At 34.7% G+C, this 12838-nt stretch overlaps 1 protein-coding gene across 1 annotated transcript in view; it reads right to left on the bottom strand.

The window, feature by feature from the left end:
• The window catches only part of LOC150098956 (unconventional myosin-Ib-like), a 574946-nt gene that overhangs the window by 402502 nt on the left and 159606 nt on the right, over positions 1 to 12838 (bottom strand). Inside the window, exon 10 of the mRNA XM_090405778.1 lies at positions 2562 to 2668. Coding sequence (XP_090261904.1) covers positions 2562 to 2668 — 107 coding nt within the window. The remainder of the gene's footprint in view (positions 1 to 2561; positions 2669 to 12838) is intronic.

A 12838-nucleotide genomic window follows, 5' to 3' on the forward strand; every position in this document is an offset into this window, starting at 1 on the left:
GAGAGAGAGAGAGAGAGAGAGATCTACATAAACAATCATATCATCATCCAGCATAACAGTATGTAATTTAAAAACATTTACCCCAGAACGAGAGTTATTTGTTCTAATGATGCAGACCTTTCCACAAGACTCAACTACTTCATTATACTTTCTTGGCCAATAGCTACAACAGATAAATTACATGGTCCTCCCACTATTCCCTTCCCAAACACACAGGAACAAAACACCAGTATTCCCATATATTTGATGTACATCTAAACAGTTAGTCAAAGTACCAATAAAATATAATCTTCATCCGATATGTCAAATTAGCGACGTTGATCAGCTCTCCTAAAGACAAGCTTCATCCACTAGCATATAGTGGAGTGTATGAAGTGTCCTGTGACTTAGACAATTATGGGCAGGGGAAGATCTGTTAACATCCGCTTTGGAGAACACAGGATATATATATTTGCTACCCTTACTATGGAAAGTCAGAACTGACAGATCATGTTTTGGACACTCTTTCACATAGGTTCAGCTGGAAGAAAACTAATGTGCTATATGGGAGTCGTTACAGGTCCAAATGACAAATTTAGTCTGCAATGGGTTTGAAGAAATCTAATCTTAATAAGTATGGTTGCATTACTCTTCCAAAAATTTGGGAGACTGTCATTTTAAGATCAACTCCTACTGAATTGTAATACTTCTTTTATTAGACATTAGAGGGCGTAATATTAGTACTTTAGATCTTTTTGTCCATCACAATTTGAATTGTTTCACTTATTCATTGTCGCGTGTAAAATATAACATGTTGTTTTGCTCTCAAAATGCTGGTTTGAAATCCATCGCAATATTAGTCAAACTTCCTTTTATAATTTAGTTTTGTTTGGTGTTACAATACTGTTAAAAATAATTTATGAATATTTGAAGGAAGTATCATTTTTAACTTTCCACTGGTGAAAATTTTAATTAACAGTAAACTGCAATGGATGAGAAAAGCTGAATATAAAATGGAATGGAGAGACATGTGTGTGTGTGTGGGGGGGGGAAGTGACCCTCGTATAGCAGTGGACCAATTTGACCAGGTTGAAAAAGAACAGTAAACTGGTATTTTTTCCATTAATTGCTGTCTCAACATATTTTAAATGTTCTGTTTTATCCTGATTGATTTTAGCCACAGTTTTTCAGCAGCTTCTCTGAGTTTTCATCCTTGTAATATATTCAAAATTCAGATCTCAAACAAGGCAAATATTGTCTGCATATTCTATTATTACTTTTCTACTTGTGTTATCTTTTAGTGTTTCTCTGATACATTTCTGAAGCTAAATTAATTAGGATGGGTAAAATGGCATCTTCTTGTTTCAATCCGGTATTAATAGCAAAAGGCTCAGATCTAATTCCATTAGACAATATCATGCTTCATCTATCAGTGGTGCAGATTTTGATCTTTACATTAACAATGAAATTATTTTCTTACAACATTCGTGAATTTACCCCTTGCCCTTCTCTATTTTTACCAGACTGGTCGTGTTGCAGATATTCAACAATCACCTATGGATTACAATCAATTTATCACCCAGAGCAGTCTGATCTTGTGTAACATCAGTACCATCGACAGGGTGTAGCATAGAGGCAGCCTGCCTCATGGCGCGGCTTAATAAGGGCGCTCGTTCAGCCATATTGCGGTAGGCGCCGTCGCTACGCTAACAATTCCTGTTAACGTAGCAAGTGCGGAAAGACGTTCTTTCAAGCTTAAACTGATTAAAAATTATTTGCGAACAGCAATGACCCAAAAAATATTGGTTAGTCTAGCAACTATATCGAGAGAGAGGAGTAAATTTATAATTTAAAATTAGAAGAGCTCATAAATAGTTTTATTGTGCGATATTCCTGTAGGACAAATATTTAATTAATATTATTATGTAATCGTTTTGAATTAATGTTTCTCTTGTAATAAAAACAAAATAGCAATTTGCGATTTTCTTATATTTTTATCTTATAATCCATCAGGGGCGATATTTAATTGTTTGCCTCAGAAAAGGCGCTATCTAATCTGGCGATAGCCCTGTGTAACATGGAGTTTTTATTAGCTACAGGATTCTGTGACTTTAAGGAAAGCTATGAAGACCTTCACGGTCAACTTAATTTGAACTGCGATGATGGTTAAATATTTAAAAATTTTGATAAATGGCGAGTTGAATAATTTATTTTTATTTAAATACTTATGTACTAATTCCATGTTTTCGCTGCTTACCTTTACTGGCTATATTTATAGCTGTTCCTTAATTTTCTAACAAGTATTATATTGCTGGCTTCAGAGTACACTTTGTAATGCTTGTTTTCATTTCCAAGCTTGCTTTGTATAATGATTAATTTGTTGTCACGTTGAATATCTGACATTTTATAAATATTCATTTTATGAACATTTATCATAAAAAAAAAATTATGTTAAATGCTGTACTCAAATTTTTTTTCTTATGTCATTTATGCGCATTGCCCATTTCTGTTATTTTACTTATACAATAAAATTCCAAAAAATAAAATAAAATAAAATAACGAAAACAGAAAAAAAAAATTACCTTTGTTACAGAGAAGCATGCTTTGTCATCCATATTGTTAGCTTGAAAACACTTGCTTTCTCTTAAAAACTGATAATTTTCTACATTTCTTTGCAATTTTAGGCTCTCTATAAACATAAAGAAAAATCAATATAACAATTACTCACAAAGAAAAAATTTATATTTCTTGAATTAAACTAAAATCATGTTCCTTTATATATATATATATATATAAGCGCGTGCGGACACATACATGGAAATGTTACATATCAAAACAATATTCATTATGACTTTATTCCAAACAGAAAACCATGTCTGCATTATAACGTAGAAACAAAAATTGCCTTTGTGTATCCGTACAAGTATTATTTAATAATTATTTTCTAAGGATTTCCAACACAGTAAAAACCACCTCGAGTTATAATTAATGTGTTTGACTCATGTGATTTTATATTAATAGATTTTTGTTTGATTGCTGTTTTTAATTGGTTGAAAGCAGTGCTTTTTTTTGGGGGGGGGGGGGACGGTACGTAGCCGTACGGCGCACAGGCATCTTTATTAACAGGGACGCAAGGATGAGTTTTCCTTCTTGCCACTCGTGTTTTTGTTTACCGAACCTTTTTGTGTTATAAATAGTGCACGAGTGAAAAGAATAAACAATATAGAAAAATAATAAAACAATAGAGTAGAATACAAACAGAAAAAGCTAACGGATTTTGGGATATATATATATATATATATATATATATATATATATACACACACACACACACACATATACTAGGGGGTTACGCCCCCCCTGACGCCTACGGCGCCCCCTGTTCCGGACTGGTAGGCCGGTTCTCCTTGAATTCTGATGACTCGAATTTTGAAGACTCGAATCTGGGGCTCTTTTAAGCTGCCTATAAACATCAATAGGCAGCTTACTTTTTTAAGATGCATGTTAGAAGAAACCAGAGTAACTTCATCAATAAAATAATAATCAAAGAAACTTTCAGGTATTAGATGCTGGACAAAACGAAGATAAGTAGGAAGAAGCAACACTCATAAAACCTTTGGTATATGTGGAACGAACTAGGATTTAAAAGAAGAAGTTACTTAGCACACTAAATTGAAAAGAATCCTAATAAAGAAAAATGTTTCACGTAAGTTTCATTACTTTAAAGAGTACGACTTCAACTGAAATTGTGATATGAAAATATTTTAAATTTCAATTAAAGTTATCTGTTTTGCACTAATACCAAACACACACATCTCATAATTATCGACTGCCCAAAACATCTACTTTATATAGTTACGAAACATTGTTATTTCTTTCCTGAAATAACAATGCATATTAATTTATTAGTTTACTGTTTCTAGCGAATCTCATTGCTCGAAATATATCCTATTATTCTTTGTAAAAGAAATGATTAAGTGAAGTACTGCGCAAAAAAACTATGGCATTTAAATTGCTCTTTCGATTGTCCATAAATTGGATTAGGATAAAGCGTTCCGAGCATACAAGTCAAGGAGCTAATTTTGTCCTTTAAATTTAGAGATAACTCTTCCTTCATTTTAAATGAAGTACGTGTCTCTTTACGTAAAAAATGATAAAACCAAGAAAAATAAAATATAAAACACCAGGCAAAGCATCGAACTCCTAAGCGAACGATTTGTTTATATCAAAAACATGCAGAGAATATTGCGAATATATTCAGCTGAGACATGCTGCATTATACCTAGCACACAACTACTGTAATAAATTCTACAAACTGTTTAGTAAGATAGCAGTTGATCAGCGGCGGCTGGTGAAAATTTTAAGTGTGTGTGTGTGTGGGGGGGTACTGCATATACAAAATTAAAAATAAATAAAACTCTTTTTTCCTAATCAGTAACCAGTTTATTAATAAATAAATTTACATATTAAAAATTGCTTTATTAAAAATATTTTACCCTCACCACGAACAAACACCAATAATAAAAGTTTCGTATCTCACAGAAATAACACGCAGAAGCATACGATACACTGCCCAACCGAGCAGTGTCGGAATGACTTGTAACGTGCAATCACAAGTGCAAACGAATATCGGCTAGACTGGCTTCACTTGGTCGAATGTGATAATATTGACACTATGTTAGATCGCAATGCATTTGTTTCTTAATCTAAAGCATTAACGAACAATTCCAATTATTAACTATTCAATCACTGTCGAAACATAAGCTGTAACCTTTAACATGTTATATTGCATTTATATAATGTTGTAAGCATTGGTATTATTTATAAACAGGTTAAATTAATTGGCAAATTAATATTGTTTTTTTTTTATTTTTTTAATTAATTTGAAAATTCTCTGTTATAATTCATTTACAAAAAAAGTTATAAAATACCGAAATTTAATATTTTAAAATGTTAACGTTTTAAAATGTTTATCTTAACTGAATTTTAAATAGCGGTAGGTGCAAATCATTTAGGTAAGGAACAAAAAAGAACCAAGTGTTAAATAGTAAAATAGTGTGATGTGTGAGGGATAAGGAAAAAGAATCGATACCTAAATCATATATCACTATTTAATTTTGATATTTTAGTAAAGTATGAATAGAGTATAGCTTGAAGTTTTGCGCCCCTTCATGGCTTGTGCCCTAGGCGATTGCCTAAATGGTAGCACTAGCCCTGCTTGTCATGAGTTGGGTGCTTACTGTATCTGATGGCTGTATTACAAACAGTTGTTACACATATTTTCTGGAACTGAAAATTTGCAAGTGGATTTAGGAGAAAAAAAACCTAAATGTTACTCTTGTTCGCAGTATAGCATCTTTTGAGGTTGCAAAGTTTTTTTAATGGTTATAGACACATTTTTATTCTAGTCTTCGGAAACAACAGACAATAAAAAAAATCTATTCCTGAATAAAAATGAATATTCCGTGTAGTATAAGACGTTAATCTACAACAAATTTATAACTTAAAATAACCTAAAATAATTTATAACACGTGTTATAAATTATAATTCACATACTTTCATCTTTTAGTATTTCAAATATACCAACCAACTATAGCATTCTTCTTCATTTTTGTTTTCTAATAAATCTTAAAACAAACAGATTGTTCCCCCACTCTACACAGAAGTATTAAAAGTCATCCTGCAATTAATTGCATTGGACCAATTAAGATGAGCGCTGATGCGCTATTCACTTTCAAAACTTTCATACATCGATAAAAATGCAATCATACGGTCATGGGCGTCTGCAGAGGGAGGGGGGGGGGAGCAAACGGGGATACTCCTCCCTGGGCTCGAGTAAAAAATTCCACAAATTATAATCGTAAAAGTGATTGTGATATGTAACCTGAAACCCTCGACCATGGAAAGTTTTGTCTCTCTTAAAATTTTATTGAGTGGCCTGTTTCAGCCCACGACAAGGTAGCCATAGAATAAGTGTTATATTGCAGCAATAAAACACGTCTTCCTGTTTTTGGTTCATCTCTTATTCTGATTCGTGAACATCGATCAGTTCGTTTGCCCTCTGTGTCTAGTGAGTCACTGAGTGAAGTGTAAATTTATAGTGAAACAAATTTAAACAGAAAAATACATTTTTAAAAGGTAAGTGTGTGTGTAATTTAATATTATTTTACTTATTAGTTTTATGATTTTGGGATTAATTAGTTAAATAAAATTTGGGATTAATGAATCATTTTTTATTTATTTATATTTTATTTAATTTATTAATAAAATATGCAGGTTAATTTTTTTATATATGAAATTGTGCTGAAAACTGTATTAATTCTGAATACGTTTTTTTTCCAAGAATTAAAGACCATTAAAATCGATGTAAAATGAAACTAATGTGCTACATTTATAGTTTACATCGATAACTAATTACATCAAAAATGCTAAAAGACGTTTATTGATGTAATTATTTAATTAAATCAATAATTATAAACATTTATTGATGTATTTATTTGTCTCCAAACTTGCCCTCCCCTGGAAAAATTTCTGCAGGCCCACGGCCATGCATACGATCAAATTGACGTGAAATATGTAGCGCATGTTGACCCACATGACAGCACACCCAACCGAAATGGGCACGCGACGTCACTGATATATATATATATACACACACACACACACACACATACAGGGGGTTCTCGAGTTACGTCGCAGATCCGTTCCTACGGACCGGCGTAAAGCGATTTTCGATGCAAGTCGGAATTACCATAGCCTAAGTTACTTATCTACCCTAAAACACCCTAAAATCATATGTACATATCAAGAAACAGAACTAGGTCAGTTTTAAGTCACTAGCAGCATTAGCCCCAAGAAGCAAAGTCAGCCTCTCCTTACCAGTTTATGACCTGGTGCTGCCTTCTCCTCGTTGGCGATATAGGTACGATTAGGCATACGTTTCCAAAATAGGCCTGTCTCGTCCACAATAAATATTTTGAGCACTGTAGCCCCCTCCCTTATTATCTCAGCCAACTCACCAGCTGCTTTATCATCACCACTAGCGGTTTCACCTTGCACCTTAAGGTTATGTAAATTGCCCCGAGCCTTAAACCACATAAACCAACCTTTAGTAGCATTACTCTTCACCTGCACTCGTTTCCCCCCTTTCACTTTTCAATGCCTCAAACAATCTTTTCGCCTTTTCTTGAATTAACATGAGGCTAATTGGGATACGGCATTGATGCTGGTCTTCCAGCCAAAGAACTTAAGCCTTTCCATCTCAATCATGAGCCTAGTACGTTTTTTCGTAATCACAGTCGATTTCATGGGTGTCAATCCTTTCACGTGTTCAAGGACGCAAACTATCCTTGATAATAGTCCCGACTGTGATAACTTAAGTTCAACGCGTGGCCGATGTTCGTTGCCGTTTCTCCCCTTTTAATAATGTCTAATTTCACTTCTAATGTAATGGCTTTCCTTTTCTTCGACACGCTGCCATCGGAAGAGTCTGCCTTACGTTTGCGAGTCATATTGAAGGGTTAAAAAAAAAAAAAAAAAAAAAAAAAAAAAAAAACACAACCACAGAAGTGAGAGAGCGGATGTAAACAAAGCACGCGGTACCCAAAGAGTGCATGCTGGGACCCAAGCGATGCCACCTCTCCCAAACAAACGGCGCATTCTTCTGCCGCGCTCACAAACACGTTCGCTTGCTTCAAGTCGAAATTTATTTTTTAATTTATGGGTTTACCGCCATAAAGTCGAAACGACGCATGTGGAGGACCACCTGTATATTATTACGGGCAACTCCAAGGAGTCCTTAGACTCATCGAGAGAGGCCCTAAACATTATGTCAAGAACAACTATTCTACATCCACACAGTATCTATCATACTTTGCCTTGAACGCATTCACAGTCATGGCACCCACAACAGACTCTAGCAACTTATTCGACTCATTCACCAATCTCCAAGTAAAAAACTTAGTTCTTAACACCCTTGCTAACCACACTCTTGCTCAGTTTCCATGGATGGCCCCTAGTCCTCCCACCACCTGTCCTGAAAAATAATCTCTGCATTAATCTTATAGAAACCCTTCAGTAATTTGAATATCTCAATCTTATCACCCTTTTTCCGCCTATGAACCAATTTCTGCAACTCACAAATCTTCAACCTGTTCTCATAAGGTTCATTCCATACACCTGCTATCATCTTGGTCACTCGCCTTGTTTCCTCTCCATCTCCTCCCCATCAAGAAGAAACCCTGGCGCCCAGATCTGGGCACAGTAGTCAAGATGGGGTCATATCAAGGCTCGATACTGAGGAACAATAACTTGCTTGTCTCTGCTCGTCAAATTATTCTTCAGTAACCAAGTGATTTGATGAGCTGATTTAGCCACTTTTGCAATGTTCCCCCTAAACTTCAACACCCTATCCACCAATACTCCCAAATCCCTGGCCTCGTCAATCTCCTGGAGTGTGTGTGTATATGTATATATATATATATATATATATATATATATATATTGGTTTACATTGTATTTACTGAGGTGTCTTTTATTTATTTATTATTTTTAATTCGGAATAGTGCCTTATTTTTATTTTATTATTTTTCACGAAGGTTTTGGTATATATTATATAATATATATATTGATATTTGTTTTCAGTGGTATTTCGGCATATTGTTTGTTGTATTATTTAGCGTATGTTTTGTTTGTGATGACAGTCTATTTATTTTAATACTTCTTCTATACAGACTGAGCCCTTTTTTCGGAAAGACCTAGGTTCGATTTCCGTCCATGACGGGCGGAACTTTAACTGGTTTCTTTCGACGAATGGCGAGTTTGCCGGTCTTATACGAAGGTGGAGGGTGTTTTCTCCCGGTAACTCAGTTTTTTAATCTCTCAAAAAATATAAAGTAATTTCAAGTCTGACAAAGTCAGAAGAAGCTGACTTTATATTGTCAAGTAATTTACTGTAGTCGTTAGTAGCTTCATGTTGAAAGGATTTGTGAAAAATCTCTTGATTTTCGGTACTCCAACAAGTTTCTTCAACAGCGCAAATTATAATCCACATTAATTACACACGGAAATGTTTAATATACTTCCTGACGTATATTAACAGCAAAATAGGCAAGGTTTGCGTAATTGTAAGATTTGATGGATGGGTTACAGTTTTTTGTTGGAGTGTGACGCTGGTTAGAAAGTTTGCTTGCTCTTTTTGTTTTGATAAGGAACGTTATATTATTTTTGTTTTGATTAGGAACGAGATGGGGCAGCAGGTCACTATAATAATCTCCATCCCAGGAAGTGATTATTAAAGTGAGGAAATTATCCATGAATTACTACAAACATCTGAGAAATTGTAGATCAACAAATTTTACTTTGTTTCTCAAAAACGAAACATAGCAAAATGGCTATCAGTTCAAGTTGCTATCGATAAATAGACCTAAGTATCTTATTAAAGGTGCGTTGTTTAATTAACATATATATATATATATATATATATATAACCCACCCACAATGATATGATCAGGGAAACTAGATCATCAAGGGGGAACTGGAAATATGTGTGTGAAAGTTCAGGTATGGTATGGTATGCAAACGTGATAAAGATATGAATGCCTTCGAACATGGTTATGTATGTGGCGAAGGAGTAGAAAAATTTGCTTTGGGTTCGAACCTTTTAAGTATGTCTGGGGAGGGAAAAGAGAAAATTCTGGAACAAGACCAAATAGATTGCATATCTAATTATATGAATAGGATGCAGATGGTACTTGAGAGTCGGAAGCTAAGGAGATTGTTCAGTTAATGAGTGCTTATTTTGCTAAGATGTATCAATCAGGTGTATGTAACATAGTGCACAATGCTACTGCTACGTTGGATGAAGAGTTAAAGGTTCATGAAAATGAGGCTGAAGAGCTGTTGCATAATCTGGATAAGAATTTGTCATTAGAGACGGATGGAATATCAGCCAGTTTGCTATCAAAAATTGGTATACAATGGGTGTGAATCTGCCAAATTTAAGGTGACTAGTAATGTACTTCAGGGTTCAGTACTTGGGACATTATTGTTCAATCTATACATTAATGACATCAGGCAGGGTCTATCATCAAATGTTGTTTGTCGATGATGCGAAGATAGGCAGGGCAATCAGGGATGCTACTGATATTCAGCAGTTACAAAATGATTTGAGTAGACTGGAAACGTGAGCTGACGAAAATGGCTATCAGTTTAATGTTAGTAAGTGTAAAGTTATGCACATTGGTGTGGCAGCATATTATACTAGTGAGTTACGCTACAATAAACTGAAGAGGCAAGGGATCTTGGTGTATTGTGAATAAGAATAAAGGTCACATAGCAAAAGTTTCAAATACGGCTCAGAGGATAATTAAGACGTTGAAGCGAGCCTTGACATGTGAGGATAAGAAAGTAATTTTGCTTTGATAAGACCACACCTGGATTATTGTGTGCAGTTTGGTCTCCCAGATTCTAAGGGGATAAAGAAGCTGTGGAAACGGGAAGACTTACAAAGATTATATCTGGATTATGGGATTTATATTATGAGGACAAATTGCGAGTATGTGGATTGCAGACTCTGGTTAACAGGAGAAAGATATGACATGATAGAGGTCTATAAACGTTTGAATGGGTGTTATAGGATTTCAACTGATGAAATGTTTTGTTATGTGGAAGGTGGGGAGAGAACGCGGGGGGAAATCCATGGAAGTTAAGTTTGTTCACAGTCAAGAAAGGGTTAAGAGGTAGGTTTTTCTCCAAGAGAGCAGTGAGTGAGTGGAATAGTTTGCCTTTAGAGGTAGTGAGTGCATCTAGCGTGAATGAATTTAAGGAAAGGTATGATAGCTGATTTGGGTGATTTATAGCCTCCCTGGAGGTCTCAGATAATAATAAAAACAGGCAAAACAGTCCCGTCAGCACACACGGCTGCAGTCATAAATACTTACGCAAGGAAGGCAACGGGAAACCACCTTGCGTCTCATCTCCCTAGTAATCAGCTGCAACCCTCTCAAAGAGAGGAAGGATTAGGATTGATTTTCCAAGAAGTGATGCAACTTATTTCTCTTAAGATGACCGTTTTTTTCTGATCAGCAATTGGAATTTATTAATATTTAAGATTCATGTGCTGTTACTGGTTATTTTTTTTATCATTTTTATTTTATTTTATTTTTTTTGTGCCCGTATTTCCTATATTGGCCTTTCGTATCTGCGACTTTTTATGTAAAATATCTTTTTGTGTATTGTAATAAACTTGGAAGATGAGTGTCATAAAATTCTTGACGGAAGTGAACGTCATTGTTCGGAAGCAACTACTGAGAAAGAACCTGCGGTACACGCACAAGTCTCAGAGACGAAATTCTCTCTGATAACTGAATTCCAGAAAAACTGAATTTCAAGGAAAAGAAAATTAACTAGAAGCACAACATAAAACACAATTAAAAAGAAAACAGCAGTGTTAACAGAAAACATGTAAGAAAAATAAATACAAGTTATACTGTACAATACAAAGCAAAACAGGGAAACATGCCTTCATCTATGTAAACATCCTAATTTCTTCCGTTCACGAAGTTTTACACATAACAATTATAATATAAATACAGTACAGGCAGCCCTCGGTTTACGCCTCACTTCCATTCCTGAAAAAACGGGCGTAAATCGAATCGGCGTAAAACGAACCTAATTTTAATGGAAGGTACAAAGTTATGTTCCACGCTGTCAAAAAATATGCACATGAAGTATGTGTAACATTATTATATTTAAAGCTTTGATAATACATACATATATTTCTTAAAATAAAATTATTAATAACGAAAATAAAACAAAATTATATAAAAAAATATGAAACTTAGAAAAGATATTACATATTTCTATGTTGAAGTTCCTGGTTTCGGATCATCTGCATTTTTTTTGAAAAAAGTATCCAGTGTTAACTGCCTGGATTTTCTTTTTATTTCTTTAAAGAGTTCAGCGTAAGGTCGAATAGATGCGATTACACTCCTTTCCCAATCGTGGTCCATTTCGCAGAGTTCATCAGTCAATTGTGATGGCAATTTTTTCCAGTAGAGGCCAGTCTCATCAACATTAAAAATGAGATCAGGAGGATAAATTCCTTGTTCTACACAGTCTTTAAATTATTTAGGAAAAGCAGCCGCTACCACTACATCTGCACTTGCCGCCTCACCACATAATTTTACACTGTGGCACTTACTTCGAGACTTAAATCTCATGAACTTTGCTTCCTAAAAATGTTTCTTCGCCTCTGTTCCTTTAAGATGCTCAAAAAAAATTCATTGTCAGTTATAACAATGCTCAATGTTATAACAGTTCAACAAAAAGTCCAATGTCAGTTATTACAGCCTGCGTCAGAGGAATGTTTTTCCTGATTCAAGTCATCCACCCATAACGATAATAATTTTTCCATATTTTCATGAAGTTTACCCCTGCTATAACGTACATGTTTTGCATTTAATACTGCCATAGATTGTTGTGCAGACTGTTTTATTCTATCTGTATCTTTCATAATTGTAGTAACAGTCGATGGAGGTAAGTTCATACTTCTACAGACATTAGCACGTGTCTGCCCATCTTCCATTCTTCGAATCACCTCCATCTTCTTTTCAAGTGTGATTGATTTCCTCGCCTTCTTAACATCAAGTTCTGCTAACTTTTCTGCACTTCTTTTATCAGGCATGGTATGTAATTACGTACTTTATCAATTTAAATACTCGTGTATGTAAAAATAATTAAATAGAAAATTAGGTAGATTCAACAGTAAAACTAGGTTTGATACATACACGTCGTAGTAGCTCGGTAAACACTCAAACACTAGAGTGCCTGCTAGCATGGTTTATCAGTCAGACCACA

Source organism: Typopeltis vanoorti, chromosome 15 (genome assembly GCF_054136105.1).
Source record: "Typopeltis vanoorti isolate ZY-2024b chromosome 15, IOZ_Tvanoo_1.0, whole genome shotgun sequence".
Lineage (NCBI taxonomy): Eukaryota > Metazoa > Arthropoda > Arachnida > Uropygi > Thelyphonidae > Typopeltis > Typopeltis vanoorti.